Source organism: Humulus lupulus, chromosome 5 (assembly GCF_963169125.1).
Source record: "Humulus lupulus chromosome 5, drHumLupu1.1, whole genome shotgun sequence".
In the NCBI taxonomy this organism is placed as follows: Eukaryota; Viridiplantae; Streptophyta; class Magnoliopsida; order Rosales; family Cannabaceae; genus Humulus; species Humulus lupulus.
In genome coordinates, this window is record NC_084797.1 from 197,794,125 (window position 1) to 197,812,703 (window position 18,579).

The window sequence follows — 18,579 nt, forward strand, 5'->3', positions numbered from 1 at the left end:
TTAAATAATAATTCTTAAAATGTCATTTCAGGTCACCATCACCCTAGCTACCTTGTCATTTTTCTGTCGTAGACCAACAATTCTTGCCATTATGGAATTTGTTAATGCCATCAATGCTGAGGATGAAAGCTGTGAGTCATTCAGTGACAATTCCCCTGGAACAGTTGCAAAACATGGCATCCCTAAAAATGACATGATTGATGAACATGAACAGCTTTCAACAACTACTCAGGAGGCTGTTGTTAAAGGTTTGCTAGGAAAGGGGAAGTCTAGAGTTGTGTTTAATATTACCCTGAATATGAAGCGTGCTCAGATCTTGTTGCTGAATGAAGATGAAACCAAGCTTTCAAGTCTCTCACAAGATAATTTGCTTATGGATATCAAGGTTTCTTTATCTTTTTTTTTTCCTTTTAAAATTCCAGTCTTTTTATTTACAGTTGTTTTGGTATAGGTTTGGTCTGATAATTCTTACAGCATTTTTTTTTAATTTTTTCTAAAGGTGTTTCCATCCTCGTTTAGTATTAAGGCATCCCTTGGAAATCTTAGAATTAGCGATGACAGTCTTCCAGAAAATCATATGTATTTTTGGGCATGTGATATGAGGAATCCTGGAGGCAGTTCATTTGTTGAGGTACCCTCTCTCTCGTATTAAAGTTGGCAAAAGGAAACTCTAAATTCTCTTAACAATGTCAAGTTTGCAAGAAAAATTAAATCATGTGAAATTGTAATTTTTATGTGTCTGATAAGAGAAATTAGTGAAATGACATTAGACAGATGCTTTCCTCTGTTTCTTATTTATCAATGTAGTGGATAATCTGAAATGGGTGGAGAATTGCAGTGCAATGTCATATGAAGGCTGTAGGAAAGTTCCGTAATTTTGTTTGAAACAAAAAATGGCATTTGCATTTTAGATTAGGTGTCATGTTTTGCTGTGTTCTTGGCTTTTTTTTTTTTTCCTATCATGTTTTGTTTGCTATCATGCAGTTGGATTTTACTTCATTCAGTACTGGCGATGAAGACTATAGAGGTTATGAGTATAGTTTCTTTGGAGAGCTTTCAGAAGTACGAATTGTATACTTGAATCGCTTTATACAGGAGGTAAAATAGTCATATATTCGGTTTTCATTTTCATTGTCTTATTCTTCAGTCTTCTTGTATAACCCTCTATCCTCGATACAAATTCAATGTTTTGCTTCAAAAAGATAATATACTTATTTTTATTCTGCTTCTCATGTGTATCTGAAATGTTATTTAGGTTGTTGGTTACTTTATGGGCCTCGTTCCCAACGATTCAAAAGGAGTGGCCAAACTGAAAGATCAGCTAACAAATTCAGAGAGGTGGTTTACAACTAGTGAAATTGAAGGATCACCTGCAGTGAAATTAGATGTTTCTCTTAGACAGCCCATAATATTAATGCCCCGAAGAACTGACAGCCTTGAGTAAGTTGATGTTTAGAAACATAATTTTGTTAACTTCCTTTTCTGATGACTATGTATAGTTTATACTCATGCTACGTTTTCTTTTTAACTTTCTGATTAACAGCTACTTGAAGTTGGACATTGTTCATATAACAGTCCAGAATACCTTTGAATGGTGTTTTGGAAGTAAAACTGAAATTAATGCTGTGCATTTGGAAGTATTAACAATTCAGGTAAACATTAATTACAGTCATATTACTCAATTTTATTCTTGGGATATTTGTGGTGAAAATAGTTAAATTATTCTTAAAGTTGTATTTAAATATCTAAATATTCTTTTTTTTTACAGCAAAATTACCTTCTGTCACACATTTGTTGAAGCCTTTGGTACCTTGTTTTTAAGTCTCATCTAAAATTTGAATAATTACGGCAAAAAATACCTAAAGTTTTTTGTAAGCTGCATATAAGTATGTAAGTTGGTATAAAAGTTGTTTATAAGTACCTAAATCTTTTTATTTGTCCATCTCTTAAAACAATTAAAAAAATTCTTCTAACTCTAATTTAAATATATATTTTTAAAAAATACTAAAATAAGAATAAAAAATAGAAAAAAATAACTTAAATTATATTAAACTCAAATAAATTTCTAAGTTCTAGTTATTTTTATGTATGAGGATTATATATTATTATCATCATTATTATATATTTTTTTCAAATAAATTTATAAACAAAAGTAATATCTAATTACCATCTAAAAAATTTATAAGCTCATAATTATTTTTTAGTGAAGTTTTTTGTCGTTATTTTGATTTTGAATGTTTTAAATTGAAATAACCTAAATTAAAATTTTATTTTATAAGATTTTAATTTTAATTCTTTGATTTGGCATTTTTAATTTTTAAATTAGAAGATTTGTTTATAATTGTTTTCAAGAGGTGGAGAAATCTTTTTTAGGTATTGAAATGCCACTAACAACTTAGCTGCAACTTTTATTATAACTTAAGTACTTTTGACATAATTATTTGAATTTTGGATTATAATTAATAATGAGGTACCAACGGCTGCAAATGATGTGTGATAGAAGGTAATTTTTCTGTAAAAAATTTATTGATGTATCAAGTGCAACTTTTAAAACAATTTATGTATTTTCGTGGCAAATATTCCTTTATTTATTTATTTATTTTGATAATATTACACTTTCTTATAACTTTAAATTCTGTATAATCCTACTTGCTGTAACTAGCATATAATTTTGGTTGCTTCTGCTATATGAACTGATTTTCTTAGTTTACGTATGTGCATGTTTGATCTTCTTTGATTTGGGATGCAGGTTGAGGACATTCATCTGAATGTTGGCACTGGTACAGATCTAGGGGAAAGCATTATTCATGATGTGAGGGGGATCTCTATCGTGATTCAGAGATCACTTCGAGATCTTTTACATCAAATACCCAACACAGAAATCAAAATTAAGGTGATGCATTTTACCTTGCATGTTATTTGGGCTGATTTTTGAAGCAAAACATTATTGTTGTTTCTCTTGTGATTGTCAATTTATGTCAACATACATTATGCTTGTGATAAGTAACACAAAGCTAAGCAGTCCATTCTCATTTAAAGCAGCATGAAAGCTAAGGAAAAAGGAAAAAACTCATAATGTAAACTCCTTATCTAAACAAACTTAATCCAGGAACTCGAAAATAATTCCACCTTACACTACAAAAGAAGAAATTGTACTCTATTCAAGAAAGCCAATATTTTTTTGGTAATAAACAAGAACTATCTTATCAAATTATCATCTTTAGGTTACAAGAAGAGAAGGAACTTCAAATGTCAAGTAAATCTGAAAACAAACAATTCTTAAATTTTTTAGAATCATTAATCAAAATGGCAACCCACTCATAATTCCCCATGTCTTCAAAGATCCTCCTATTCTAGGGGGGATCGTGGAACGACCATTTTCGAAAGGAGCGTTCTAAGGTAAAGGAAGAATGGCAGTAGATTGTCTTTGAGGAGGAAAGGAGTGTTTGGTTTAAAGTGAATCAATGGGCCAAGGAAGAGGATGCTAATTCCAAACTTTTCCATAGCATCCTTAGTGCGCGGAAAGCAAGGAACTTTATCTCTAGGATTGAGGAAGAAGATGGTACTGTTTGGGTTGAAGATGAGGATATTGAAAAGGCTATTTTGGTTTTCTATTCTGCTTTGTATTCAGCGGTCCCCAGAGAATGGATTGGAGTGGAGGGCATTTCGTGGTCACCGATCTCAGTAGTTATGGCTTCCTTTTTAGAGCGGCCTTTCGAGGAAGATGAAATCAAACAAGCGGTTTTCGCTTGTGATGGATCTAAGTCCCCGGGGTCAGATGGTTTCTCCATGGCTGTGTATCAGAATAATTGGGATGTTGTCAAAAATGATCTTCTCGCAGTCTTTCAAGATTTTTTCAAGGACGGAATCATTCATGGAAGGACTAATGAAACGTTCATTTGTCTTATTCCTAAGAAATTAAATAGTTGCCGCGTGAGGGATTATAGGCCTATTAGCCTGGTGACTAGTCTTTACAAAGTAATATCTAAGGTGTTGGCTTATAGACTTAGGGGGGGTCTTTCGGACACAATTGCGGAATCGCAAGGAGCTTTTGTAGAAGGTAGGCAAATTTTGGATACAGTTTTGATAGCAAATGAGGCAGTAGAGGAGTACAGGAGCAAGGGTAGGAAGGGTTGGGTTTTCAAAATTGATTTCACTAAGGCTTATGATTGCGTGGATTGGGGATTCCTGGATTTAGTTATGAAAAAGAAAGGGTTTGGCGATCTCTGGAGAAGGTGGATTCGTGGTTGTCTCTCCTCCACTTCTTTTTCAATATTTTTAAATGGTCGTCCAAGGGGTAAGTTCAAAGGTTCACAGGGTCTGCGGCAAGGGGATTCCTTATCCCCGTTCTTGTTCACTCTGGTAGCAGATGTTCTGGGAAGAATGATTGATACGGCTCAAAGTAATTAAGCTTTAAGAGGTTTTTCAGTAGGAAAGGATAAAGTGGATGTCAGTCATCTTCAGTTTGCCGATGATACGATATTTTTTGTGAACGATGAGGAGTCTTTGGTTGTACTTTTGGATATTCTCAAGGTGTTCAGTGTGGTGTCTGGATTATCTATCAATCTGCAGAAATGTCAATTGTTGGGAATCAATTTGAATAAGGAGATCGTGGAACGACAAGCTAAAGAGATAGGTTGTGAGTTAGGTCAATGGCCAATTCAGTATTTGGGTCTTCCTTTGGGGGATTCTCCTCGTTCCAAGGGTTTTTGGGAGCCTGTTATTTCGAAATGTGCTAATCGTTTGGATTCTTGGAAGAGCGCTTTTTTGTCTAGAGGTGGCAGATTGACTCTTATTCAATCAGTTTTGTCTTCAATCCCCGTTTATTATTTGTCTTTGTTCTGTATCCCTAAGAGTGTGGTGGGGATTATAGAAAAGCTGATGCGGGATATCTTGTGGGAAGGGGCAGAACATTCAGGGGCTGACCACTTGGTATCTTGGAACGAAGTTTGTAAATCACGTAGTCACGGGGGCTTGGGTATTGGAAATTTAGCGCTGCGGAACAAGGCTTTTCTTTTCAAGTGGTTGTGGCGGTTTCCTATGGAGAGTACTTCTTTGTGGCATAGGGTGGTCAGAAGCAGATATGGGAGTGATGGGGGCCATTGGGACACTAATGTTGGAGGAAGATTTTCGACTCGTGGCCCTTGGAAAGACATCTCGTCTTTGTATGAGGAGTATAGAACCTTGGTTTATTTTAAAGTAGGAAGGGGAGATAGAATTCGTTTTTGGGAGGATGTTTGGATTGGTGATTCATCTTTCAAACTGAAATACCCAGATTTGTTCAGGGTATCGGAGGCCAAGAATTATTTGATTAAGGACGTGTTAGTGGGGGAGGAGATCAACAGTTCAGAAGGCCGTTGCTTGGACTTTAGATTCAGAAGGAATCTTTTTGATTGGGAGATTCCAAGTTTGGTTGAGTTGTTTAATTTGGTTAAGTTTGTAGATTTACCCCAGATTTTGGAGGATAAGAGGATTTGGATTCCAGATTCTAGTGGAGTTTTCAATTGCAAGACTGCATTTCAATCTTTGTCCTGTGCTAATTTAGGTCCAGAGTTACCTTGGGTTAAGCGGTTATGGAAGAGTGTGGACCCTTACAAAGTGAAGGTGTTTGGCTGGCTGTTATTTTCGAATAAATTAAGTGTCTTCGACATTTTGCAGAAAAGAAGACCTTTTCAATATTTGTCACCAAGTTGGTGTGTTTGCTGTAAAAACAATGGTGAATCAATTACCCATCTTTTCCTTGAATGCTCATCCTCCACGGCTTTGTGGAGTAAAGTGTTAAAAGAGTTTGGGGTATCTTGGTGTATGCCTTCTTCGTGTTCGCAACTGTTCTTGTGTCAACTAGAGGGAGAGAAAAGAATGGCTCGTCTTTGGCAAAGTACAGTCATGGCAACTTTTTGGGTTATTTGGCTGGAAAGAAATAGCAAGATCTTTGATGAGTCCTCTTGTTCTGTTGATTCTCTTTGGGATAAAATTAGATTCTGGGTGGCTACCTGGGTTTATAGGTCGAAAGGATTTGAGGATGTTTTCTTTTTGGATCTTTGTAGGGAATGGATGTATTTGTGGTCTTAATCTTTTTGTTCTGGTTCTTTTTCTAGGGCCTTGTTTTTGTCTTATTTTTGTTTCCCCGGTATTCCTCCTCCAGAAGTGAGGGTTATAATTGATTTTGAGAGGAGGTCTTTCTGACCTCTGACTCATCTTTTCAAAAAAAAAAGAAAAAAGATCCTCCTATTCTCTTCCAACCAAATAGACCTGTAGATAGCTATAATGCTCACATTCATCTAGTTCTTCCTTCTCCAAGAGCAGCTCAAACAATGAGGCATGTGATTTGCTCCCAGGTTTGAGTTCCTCTTGAGTATCTACAAAACAATTGTTATAGTTTCTTGTTCCTAAAATATTATAGGGTTAGATGAGGAGTCAATAAAAAAAATGCACGTCACATATAGTGTTAACATTACAAAAGGGGTTGGAGTTCTATGTTGCAACACTTTCCTAGTGTGGACTTAAAATTTTATATGTTTTCACATTTAATACGAGTTTTATTTATACAAATATATTGTAGATTTTAGAATAATTGTATGTTTATTCATCAAAGAGAATTACCTATTAATAGGCAGATTACAACCGTATACAATAAGCTGTACTATTAACCTAGGTGAACTAAACTCTTAAAAATCAGGAATATACAATTAGGAAATAAAATATTTCTCTAATAACTTGGTTTCCCTAAAGATTTGATACCGAATAAATACAAGATATATAACATAATTTCATCATAAATCTACACACCCCTCAAGCTGGGTTATGTACATCAAACATTCCCAGCTTGCATAACTCTTCAAAAGTAGTCCTAGGAAGAGCCTTGGTAAGAACATCGGTTGTTTAAAGTCTTTGATAAAGTATCTGTCTCAATATGTTTTGCTCTGTCATGATGAAAAGGATTTTTAGCAATACTAATGGCAGCCTGATTATCACAAAACATTTTTATACTCCTCACAAAGAGTCTTAGTTCACCAAGTAATCTTTTCAGCCAAATCCCTTGACAAACACCACAACTTAGTGTTTCTTATTTCTCCATGTTACTAGATTACCCCAAACAAAGGAGTAATATCCTGAAGTACTCCTCCTGTTTGTTACATCTTCTGCCTAGTTTGCATCAGTGTAGACTTTGATCTCTCTACTATCACTTTTCTTGAATAGAAGACTTTTCAATGGATTTTTTTTTTGAAAAAAAGGAGATAGAGACCAAACACTAGGTCAGGCCCCCTCTCTCATATAAATAACCTTCACTTATGGCGGAGGAAAACCGTGGTACAAACAAAAAAAACATAAACAAAACAACTCCAACTACACAAACAAAAAACTTCTCCACTCCCTAGAGAGATCTAAGAAGGATAACCCCTCAAAACCCTTTGTGCGATACACCCAAGTTACAATCCAAAACTTAATCCTCTCCCAAATGATATCCCAATGGCAAGACTTTTCATAAAAAATTATGCTATTCTGTTCTAACCATATTGCCCAAAAACAAGCCAACATCATAGCCCTCCACAGCTTATTCAAACGCTTATCCCCCACTAAATCACAACATAACATCTGAGAACAAGAAGGTGGAAGGCATCAACTCAAGCCAAACTCACCCCACACTCTTGACCATAATGACTGAGCCAACTCACAAAACAAAAAAAGGTGACTTATAGATTCGACCCCCCTTTTACAACAAACACACCAACTAGGAGATAGGCACTGATAAGGACGGCACTGATAAGGACGGCGATGTTGAAGAACATCATTAACACTAAGGGCCTGTTTGACATTGTTTTCTGTTTTTTGATTTCAAAGTTTTGTTCTTTGATTGTCTCCCAATGGAAGACCTAAGTACTTCATTGGCCATTTTCCAATCTCACAACCAATTATTGTAGCACGTGAAATCACAACATCCTCCGCCATGTTAAGCCCTAACAATTGACACTTTTACAAATTAATTTGCAATTATGAGCTAGCCGAAAAAGCCTTGAGAATATCTAGCAGTGCTTGAAGAGATACCCCATCATTAATAAAAAATACTGTATCATCAGCGAATTGAAGATGGCTTACTTCTACCTTATCCTTACCCACCAAAAAGCCTCTGAATACTGAAGATGCCTTGGCTTTGTTCACCAAACTACCGAGAACATCCGCCACAATGGTGAACAAAACTTAGTCACATAATTGAGGCCACGAGTAAATTTACTAATAGACAGTAAATTACAATCCAATTTAGGCATATAGAGAACAGAAGTGAGAGTTAAGTTATGATTTATTTTTACTGAACTCGAACCCTCAACCTTAGAGGATGCACCGTCTGCTATTTTCACTGTATGATGCTTTGGACTTGTGTGAAACTCAAAAAAATATTTGCATCTCTTGTCATATGATCTGAGGCTCTAGAATCAAGAATTCAGGGGTTAGTAGGTCTTTTATTGACAACGAGAGCTACTGAATGATTACCTTTTACAGCCAACAACCTTGTATCAGGTGTAGTTTTCTGCCGTGAGGTTGTCTGTGACTAACTTAGGAGTTTCTGAAGTGCCTCTAATTGTGCTTTAGTGAACGGTGACAAATTTGATCCATTCCCTTTTCCTTCAGCAGTGGTACTTGAAGTGGCAACAACATTCCCATGACTCTCCTTGTCTTTCCATGACTTTGGCTTCCAATCATCATGCTTTCCATGAATTTTCCAACATGTTTCTCTGAAATGTCCAGGCTTACAATAGTGATCACACCATGGACGTCCCTTCTGTTATCGATTGTCCTGATTGGCACCTTGGAATTGTCCTCGGGCAGCAAGGGCCGAGGATTCTTGATTAGATGGAAGAGTGGAAGAGCCCATCATGACCTTCTTTCTGCTTTCTTCATGCCGAACCTCTGAGAATGCTTCTTTGACTTTAGGAAGAGGCTTGATACTCATGATTCTACTCCTTATTGCATCGAGATCCTTATTGAGGCCATGAAGAAACTTGAAAGTTCTCTGCTTAGAGTAGTCTCTTCAGTACATTTCCAAGAATAAGTTTCGAACAAGTCCAATTGCTGCCAATAACAAGTCAGAGTATTGAAATAGTGTGATCGAGGTATCTTCTTGGCGGAGATCATAAAGGGTGGCTTCAATCTCGAATAATTCTGATGTATTTTTAAAACTTGAATAGGAGTCTTTGATAGCATCCCAAAGTTCCTTGGCTATTGAATATTGAAGAAAATTTTCTCCGACTTAATCATGTGATTATTTGCCCTTCATGTTTTATATTTTGGAGCCTCGATCTCCCCTATGAGGTATTTTCCTTCCTTTTTCCACCGATGTACATCATCACAGACTGTGACCATTGGAGATAGTTATGGCCATTGAATTTGTGCCTGGTGACCAGAGAGACAGCCTTAGTACCGTGAGAGGAAGAAACAGTTGAGTTAGTCGGATTAGAGAGGGTGAAGGGGTGGGAGGATGCATCTGAAGTTAGGCTTTCCTTCTGATAGGCTTGATAAGCCTATGATTCGGTTCACATACACTAGGAGGGGGTCGGGACACAAAGGCCAAGGGTAGGCTGGGTCATTTGATGGGTGACGTGGAGGGTAGTTTGTTAGAGGGGCAATTTGGGTACTGAGTAGCCTATTAGTGGGAAAAGGAAGCTAGTAATTAGTTATGCAAGAATTAAGAGAATTCTGGCATCATGGAGATCTTTTTCTCTGTGCTTGTATGAAACTCATATTTTCCTTCAATAAAGCTTCAGAATTATTCACTCTTTGGTTACTGTTTTATTGCTTATTATTGTCTGTTCTGGTTTATTGTTTCTGGTTTATTGAATTACTGGGGCAGGTCCTATTACCTTCTCGGTAGCCATGATGGTTTGATGTGTGAGAAGAACAGATGCGAAAAAAAGAAGAGAAAACAATTTAGGGTAATGGTGGCTCTGGTGCCATGTAGATTTTAGAATAACCATATGTTTATTCAACAAAGAGAAATACCTATTACAACCGTATACAATAAGCTGTACAATTAACCTAGGTCAACTAAACTCCTAAAAATTAGGGAAAAAAATATTTCTCTAATATTTCGGTTCCCTAAAGGATTGATACCGAATAAATACAAGATATATACATAATTTCATGATAAATCTACAATATATATATGTGTGTGTGTATATATACAGGACTTATCTGACTACTTTTAAACTTGTGCTCTCAGATAGAAGAACTGAAAGCAGCTCTCTCAAACAAGGAATACCACATTATTACTGAATGTGCAGTGTCTAATATCTCTGAGACTCCACGTGCTATTCCTCAATTAAATCACAATTCTGTCACTCCTGTTGATGTCGTAGAAGCAGAACCTATCATTCCTCATGATATAGGTGTTCTCGAATCTCAAAGTGCAAATGGAGAAGTCTGGATTGTGACAAAAGTATCTGTATTCATTGGTCTTGTTGAATTGCGGTTATATACAGCAATGGCAAGAGATGCACCACTGGCCACAGTGCAGGTAAATTGAACTAATACATTTGTTTCCTTTTATTATTTTTTTGAAGAATTTTCTGTTTCTAAATCGATTGCACGTTATTTTCCCTCTATTTCATTGAACATGTAGATCCTTGGAATTTTTCAGTTTTGAAGTTGTTTGGTGTGCAAGTTCCTTTAGAATTTTCCATTGTTTAAGTGCTGTTCTTAACAATCTTAATAAAACCAGTCTCATTTCTTTCAAAAAAAAAAAAATTATGGGCCAATTTGGGCAAGCCAACAGATAATATTGAAGCAGCTGGACATAAAGTAAAGATTCTGCATCATTTTTCGATAGAAATATTACGACACAGTAAATATTCAAATTGTCTTTGTATTATTTTCTTATTCTACTTTGTAACATGAGTTTTGCCTTTTGTTCTAAAGATAGTGGGTGAGATTTATCTTAAGTTGAGCATGTTCTAAGGAGTATTTTATTATTCTAACCGGTTATATATCTTTCTGTGAGTTCTCTTTAGAGCACCAATCTTCTTGAGGTGTTCTGGTCTTTAGCTCTATCATTATTGTTACTGTTTCACCCCTTACTTGGTCTCTAGGTTAAATCTAGAAGGGAGTATTGCTGCGTTATATTTGTTCTACTTACTATTATATTATTGCTATCATTATTATTTGATGAACCAACAATACTTTTACCTGATCACTGACCACTCTGTCATGCAGGTTAGTGGTGCATGGCTACTATACAAGTCTAGTTCAGTTGAAGAAGGTTCTCTCTCAGCTACATTGAAGGGTTTCACTGTATGTGATGATCGTGAAGGAACTGACCAAGAATTCAGATTGGCAATAGGAAAGCCTGAGAACATTGGTTCCAGTCCTTTGCATTCATCCTCTAGCAATGGTGATAATGAAATACAGCAGAAATATGATCAGAATATTACGACGGACAGTGTTGCAAAACTTGATTTTACAATGCTTATTCTCGATGTTAAACTTAACAAGCTTTCAACATTTGTTTCGTTATGCATCCAAAGGCCACAATTGCTTGTTGCACTTGATTTCCTGCTTGCTGTTGTTGAATTTTTTGTTCCAACAATTGGCAGTGTGATGAATAATGAAGAAGGCTCACAATCTTTTCAAGTAATTGATGCTTTGATTCTCAATGAGTCAGTTTATAAGCAACCATCTGCTAAAGTCTCTTTCTCTCCTCAAAGACCTTTAGTGGTTGACGATGAGAGATATGATCATTTTGTTTATGATGGTGGTGGTGGAATACTAGATTTGAAAGATAGGCAAGGATTCAATCTTACAGCACCCAGCACGGAGGCTATAATATATGTGGGCAGGGGGAAAAAGTTACAATTCAAGAACATTGTTATCAAGGTATTATTCCTTAGAACATTTTTTTTTCTTGTTTCCTGTTCTCAATAATAGTCTAACCGCTTTTCATTGCTGAGTCACTTTCTTGTTTTTTGTTTCAATTCTATGAATACTTTTACTGCAGAATGGACTGCATTTAGATTCATGTATTTCTCTCGGTAGCAACAGTAGTTATTCAGCATCAGAAGATGATCATGTCTATAGGGAGGGTGGTAATGAAAGTTCTATCCAAGACTCTGCAAGGGGGCCTGTCAATGAGCTACCATCTCAGAGTATTTCAGCTGAGAGGTCAACTGAATTTATTATTGAGTTGCAGGTTCTTCGTTGCTTAACTTTCTCAAATGATCTGTTATTTTTTTTTTTTGTTTGTAGAGAAATTTCTATGCTTTGTTATTTCTTTGATTCTTGAATTAGGATTCATGAAGATTTTCATAGTTGCTGCTACTGCTTGCTTGTTGTTGCTCAGTAAAACAGAATATGCAAGAAAAACTAAAACACTGAAGACTGGTTAATGGAAGGAAAGTAAAATTCATAAATTAGGGAACAAACCACATGTCTGACCATTGGAGCTTCCCCTCTTGGATTATTCTGTTCCAGCCATATTGCCCACCACACAGCCGCTATCCCTGGTTTCCACAATGCTTTTTTTGCTTCTTTCTCCTGATACACCTCGAACTATAAGCTCCTCACAACTCTTTGGCATGCACCAGTGGATTCTAATCCAACATGCCTCACACCCTTCTGTACCTTACTGCATATACCCTCCCTTAATCGAATCAGTAACACAAACCACTCCAATGCTCCACTACTCTCAGTTACAATTGCCATCTTGCCCTCTCAACACTTTAGATTGATTTACCCGTCCTATTATAAGTAACACATATTGGAGGTCTATCAAAAACTTTGGTTAGTTTCTTAAGGTTGAATGGCTCAAATTTAGCAAACTCGTAAGTTTAAAAAATCCCCTAAAAAAAGGTGGAATCTAGAATTATTTGGTGACATTAGGGTTGACAGATGGGTTAGCATTGGTAGAATTGGGGTACTTGATAAAATGAAAGTTTCTTCCATATGGTTAGATAGATTGAGGGAGGAAAGAATCTCTCTCCCTATTTTTAAATTCTCTGAATCTAGTTCTAAATTGCACAAGTTGATATTAAAAGATGAGGGCCATTCATCATAATCCAATTCCAAGTCTCAATGGGTGTAAGAGAGTAGATATTCTAAGATTTTTTTTCCTCAGTAGACATAGAGGAGGCTATAGTGCCTGTGGTGGTGAATTTCTTAATTTCTTTAAGAAACTCGCAGTTGGATTGGGTACCCATTTCGACTAATATGGCAGGAATTGATTAATAGATTGTTTGAAGAAACCTAAGTGAAAGAAGCAGTTGTCTAAAAGAAATAAAGTCCATCATGAATCCTAGCACAACCAATCGTCCTCCTCGATGTTAGTTCCTGAAATTGACAAGAATTGGACACAAACTTAGCAACATAGTGATTATCAAAAGTCACCAACTCCATCTCCTTCTCGTTCGAATGGTTCAGTTGTCCCTATTTCTACTCCAATTCGTCTTCCTAATGGTTTAGTCGTTCCTGGTTCTACTCTAGCTCCACCTACTCTCACTCCAAATAGTCAACTTGAACCAGTCATGGAAACAAGGACAAGTCTTCTCGAGTTGAATCAACAACAAGAGCTACGTGTCTACACTAGAAGAAATGTCTCTCAAAGAAATAACCAAGTCATGATTCCTCATCACAGTCAAGAGCCAGATTCGGCGATAGAACCTCCCATCTTCAAATGTGGCAAGTAATTATTATTCAAATCCTAATTCTGATCTAGATGTCCCTATTGCGTTGAGCAAATGGACTAGGTCTTGTACCCAACATCCTATCCCAAGTTTATTTCTTATTCTAATCTATCATCTTCATTCAAAGCTTTCACCTCCAATTTTTCAAGTGTTCTTATTCCCAAGAATATTGAAGAAGCTCTTGGTGTTCCCAAATGAAAAGCAACTGTACTTGAAGAGATGAAAGCATTGAAACAAAATAACACTTGGAGCCTAGTGGAATTGCCACCTGATAAAAACATTGTAGGGTGCAGATGGGTGTTTACTATCAAGTATAAATGAAATCAATGAGAGGAAAAGAAAAAATCTTTTTTTATTCACTTAAACTGAATAATACAAACTGAAGAGCTCCTTAAATAACTATACAATAAGCCTTTAACGTTAATATTCCTTAAACCTAGGGTTGTTACAACTAAGCCACTTTTCCAGCCAGACCTATTCTAGAACCTAATAATATTATGAATAATATTAAAACTAATATGCGTATCATATTGAACACTCCCCCTCAAGTTGGTGCGTAGATATTTATCATGCCCAACTTGCTTAAAAAATCGTCAAACTTTTGTTGAGTCAGCCCTTTGGTGAGTACATCAGCTATTTGTTGTTTAGTAGGCACAAACACAATACAGATTATTCCATTCTCCATCTTCTCGTTTATGAAATGTCTATCAATCTCTATGTGCTTCGTTTGATCATGATGAACGTGGTTATGAGCCATGCTTATAGTAGCTTTGTTGTCACTGTACAACTTCATTGTTAGTTGTGTCTCCATTCCTAGCTCTGCCAGTACTCTTTTTATCCACAGTAGCTCGCATGTGCCTAGTGCCAACGCTCTTAGTTCAACTTCTGCACTACTTCTAGCCACAACACTCTGTTTTTTACTTCTCCAAGTTACCAAGTTACCCTAGACCGTCGAACAATAACTTGTTGTGGACCTCCCGTCTTTAGTGCAACCAGCCCAATCAGTGTCGGTGAAAATCTCAACTGTTCTATTCTCCCTTTTACCAAAAAATAATCCTTTTCCAGGAGTCATCTTCAAGTATTGAAGGATTCTATTCAGTGCCAGCAGATTCCAGCAGATGTTCCTTGTTGGGAGAATGCATAAACTGACTTACATGACTGACTGCAAAGGCTATATTTGGCCTAGTGTGTGAGAGATAGATTAGTCTTCCTACTAACCTTTGGTATTGTTCTTTTTCTATTGGAGCATATTCTTTATTTTGGAGGAACTTGTGATTCACTTCCACGAGTGTAGCAGCAGGCTTACTACCAAGCATTCCGGTTTCCTTTAGCAAATCTAGAGTGTATTTCCTTTGTGAGACGGAAATACCTTTACTTGTTCTAGCCACTTCCATATCCAAGAAATATCGTAGCTTGCCCAGATCTTTAACTTCAAATTCTCTTGCTAAATCTTCCTTGATTGCTTGTAACTTGTGGCTGTCATTTCCAGTCAAGATGATGTCATCCACATATACGATTAGAACGACCAACTGTCCATGTTTAGACCGTTTGAAGAACAAGGTGTGATCTGCTTGCCCCTGCTTATAACCACATTTCTTTACTACTTTCCCAAGCATATCGAACCAAGCTCTAGGTGATTGCTTCAATCCATAGAGCGACTTCTTTAGTTTACATACTTTTCCAACATTTAGTTCAGTACTAAATCCTTGTGGTAGTCATGTAAACTTCCTCTTCAAGATTCGCATTTAAGAAGGCATTTTTAATATCTAGTTGATAGAGTGGCCAATCATGATTAGCCGCAAGAGACAAGAGAACTCTAACTGTATTGTTGCAACAAGAGAACTCTTACTGTATTGAGCTTTGCAATGGGAGCAAATGTCTCCATATAATCAACACCATATGTTTGAGTAAAGCCACGTGCCACTAGTCGCGCCTTAAAGCGGTCAATACTCCCATCAGCATGGTATTTTACAGAGAACACCCATTTAGAACTTACTGTTTTGATATCCTTCGGTCGTGTCACAAGCTCCCATGTACCATTGTTCGTCAATGCATCCATCTTTGCATATACTGCCTCTTTCCATTCTTTGGAACTCAGTGCTTCATAAATGGTTCTAGGAATGGTAATCTTATCCAAACCTGTTGCAAAAGCTTTGTAGTGCTTCGTCAGCTTTCCATACGACAGGAATTTATGTATGGGATGTTGTGTACAACTTCAAACTCCTTTTCTTTTGGCTATAGGCAGGTCCTCCATGTCTTCTTTTGTGATAGGCATAAAGTAACTATTTTCAGAGATAAGAGGTGTGGTAACAGAAATACCTGATTCTTTATGTGGAATTTCTCTTGAAAAATGCTCAGACTCTCTTGGTTCAGAGGATTGGTTAGCTTGCTGTGTGAGTGGCTGTATTGTGGAAGATTTATGCCTATGAGTGTAGACATGTAATTCTTTGGATTTGTCTTGAGCTGTTATTTCAGCATGTGAGTTATGAATATTAGAAGGTAGATTTGGAGTAGGAGTAGGCAGAGGTGTCTCCAAAAAATGAGCCTCATCAAAATTCTCCCCTTGAAGAGAAGTATTTTGATAGTAAGGTTGTGTTTCAAAAAATGTGACATCGTGAGAAACATAAAAACGCCTGGTGGTAGGATTGTAGCACTTATATCCTTTCTTAGTTGAGGAATATCCCAAGAAAATGTAGCGAACATCCTTGGGATCTAATTTCCCACATTTAGAACGTGGTGTATGAACAAAGGAAACACAACCAAATATTTTTGCTGGTAATTCAGACCCTATTAGTCTAGTTTGAGGATAGGAACTGCATAAAACAGTGAGTGGAGTTTTAAAATTTAACACTTTTGATGGCATCCTATTAATTAAATAAGATGCTGTTAAAATGGCTTCTCCCCAAAAAAAAATTAGGAACATTTGTTTGGAACTTAATGGACCTAGCAACCTCTAAAAGATGGCAATTTTTGCGCTCAGCTATCCCATTTTGTTGGGGGAATCAATGCAAGAACTTTGATGAATAATGCCATTTTTTGTAAAATAATCATTCAATATTTCATTAAAATACTCTGTTCCATTATCAGTGCGTAGAATTTGAATATCGGTGTGTAATTGAGTTTTAATCATTGAATGAAATTTTTTGAAAGTAGATTCAGCATCAGATTTTTCTTTGAGTAAATAAACCCAACAAACCCTAGAATGATCATCTATGAAAGTAATGAACCATTTTGTTTTGGGTTAGATTATAATTTTAGATGGTCCCCACAAGTCACTATGAATTAAGGCAAATGGAGTAGAGGCTGTATAGGGTCGAGATTTAAAGGGTAAATGAGTGTGCTTTGCAAGTTGACATGAATCACAATGAAAAGAGCTCAAATCTTTATTTTTAAATAGTAATGGAAATAAGTGCTTAAGGAAAGGAAAACTAGGATGGCCAAGCCTATAGTGCCACATCATTATTTTTTGAACAGAAGTCCCTAGAACTAGAAGAGGAATCATAAGAACTGATTTGAGCTTGTCCAAACACGTGCATCTCATCTTCAAAAAGGTACAGCCCCTCACATTCCTTCGCACTCCCAATCGTCTTCCCCGAGAGATCCTGAAATTCACAACAAACAGGAGAGAATTTAGCCACACATCCTTGATCATTAGTTAATTTACTAATGGAAATGAGATTGCAAGATAGATTGGGTACATGGAGAACTGATTTAAGAGAGAGATTGAGATAATTTTATAGAACCTGTCCCAGCTACAGAGGACAAGGTTCCATCTGCTATCCTTACTTTATAGTTACCTGAACATGGAATGTATGAATAAAAAATACTAGAGGTACCAGTCATATGGTCTGAGGCGCATGAGTCGATTATCCAAGAGTTGGGATTGAATTTTTTGACACTCAAAACGGTAGGGAAAATACCTGATTGAACCACAGTGCAAGTTGACAGAATAGGTTGTTGAGCAATTGTTTCAAATTATTGTTTGGCCTAGATTATGCTCTGATACCATGAAATCAGTGAGGAAAATAATTTTTTTTTTATTCACTTAAACTGAAGAGCTCCTTAAATAACTATACAATAAGCCTTTAACGTTAAAACTAAGCCACTTTTCCAGGTAGACCTATTCTAACAATTAATAATAATAAGAATACTAATAATAAAGCTAATGCACGTATCATATTTAACAATAAAGCTGATGGTTCTATCGAGTGATATAAAGCACGTTTGGTTGCCAAAGGATTTACATAGACTTATGGAATTGAATACACTGAAACTTTTGCTCCAGTTGCCAAGCTTAACACCATGAGAGTCCTCTCACTAGCAGAAAACTTAGAATGGGAATTACATCAGCTTGATGTAAAAAATGCATTTCTAAATGGTGATCTTGAAGATGTGGTCTACATGAGTCAACCCCCAGGTTTTGAAGAAACTCTCAATAAGAAGACTGTCTGCAGACTCAACAAGTCACTCTATGGCTTAAAGTAATCTCCTCGAGCTTGGTTTGATCGTTTTTCAAAAGTGATTACATTCAAGCACTCAGAGAAAGGGAGAGTAACCTTGTTAATAGTTTATGTTTATGATATTATTGTTACTAGTGATGATATTGGAGAAATGCATCTTATCAAGAAAATGATGGCAAAGGAATTTGAGGTTAAGGACCTTGGTGCATTAAAGTATTTTCTGGGTATGGAATTTGCAAGGAGCAAAAAGGGTATTTCCGTGTCTCAAAGGAAATTTACTCCTGACCTCTTAAAAGAAACAGGAATGCTAGGAAGCAAGCCTAGTAAAACTCCTATTGAACTTGGGAACAAAACAAAAATGTTCGAAGGAGATTCGGTCGACAAAGGAAGATACCAGCAGTTGGTTGGCAAGCTATATATGCATAGTCCTTGTTAAGGACATTTGAATGCTA

General features: G+C 36.4%; 1 protein-coding gene across 2 annotated transcripts in view; it reads left to right on the plus strand.

Moving 5' to 3' along the window:
* Positions 1-18,579, plus strand: part of LOC133778015 (uncharacterized) — a 53,858-nt gene that overhangs the window by 13,282 nt on the left and 21,997 nt on the right. For both annotated transcript variants that reach the window (XM_062217816.1, XM_062217817.1), the window contains 9 exons: positions 32-385; positions 500-631; positions 985-1,098; positions 1,256-1,440; positions 1,544-1,652; positions 2,750-2,893; positions 10,217-10,510; positions 11,206-11,865; positions 11,987-12,178. In XM_062217816.1, the coding sequence (XP_062073800.1) occupies positions 32-385; positions 500-631; positions 985-1,098; positions 1,256-1,440; positions 1,544-1,652; positions 2,750-2,893; positions 10,217-10,510; positions 11,206-11,865; positions 11,987-12,178 (2,184 nt within the window). The remainder of the gene's footprint in view (positions 1-31; positions 386-499; positions 632-984; positions 1,099-1,255; positions 1,441-1,543; positions 1,653-2,749; positions 2,894-10,216; positions 10,511-11,205; positions 11,866-11,986; positions 12,179-18,579) is intronic.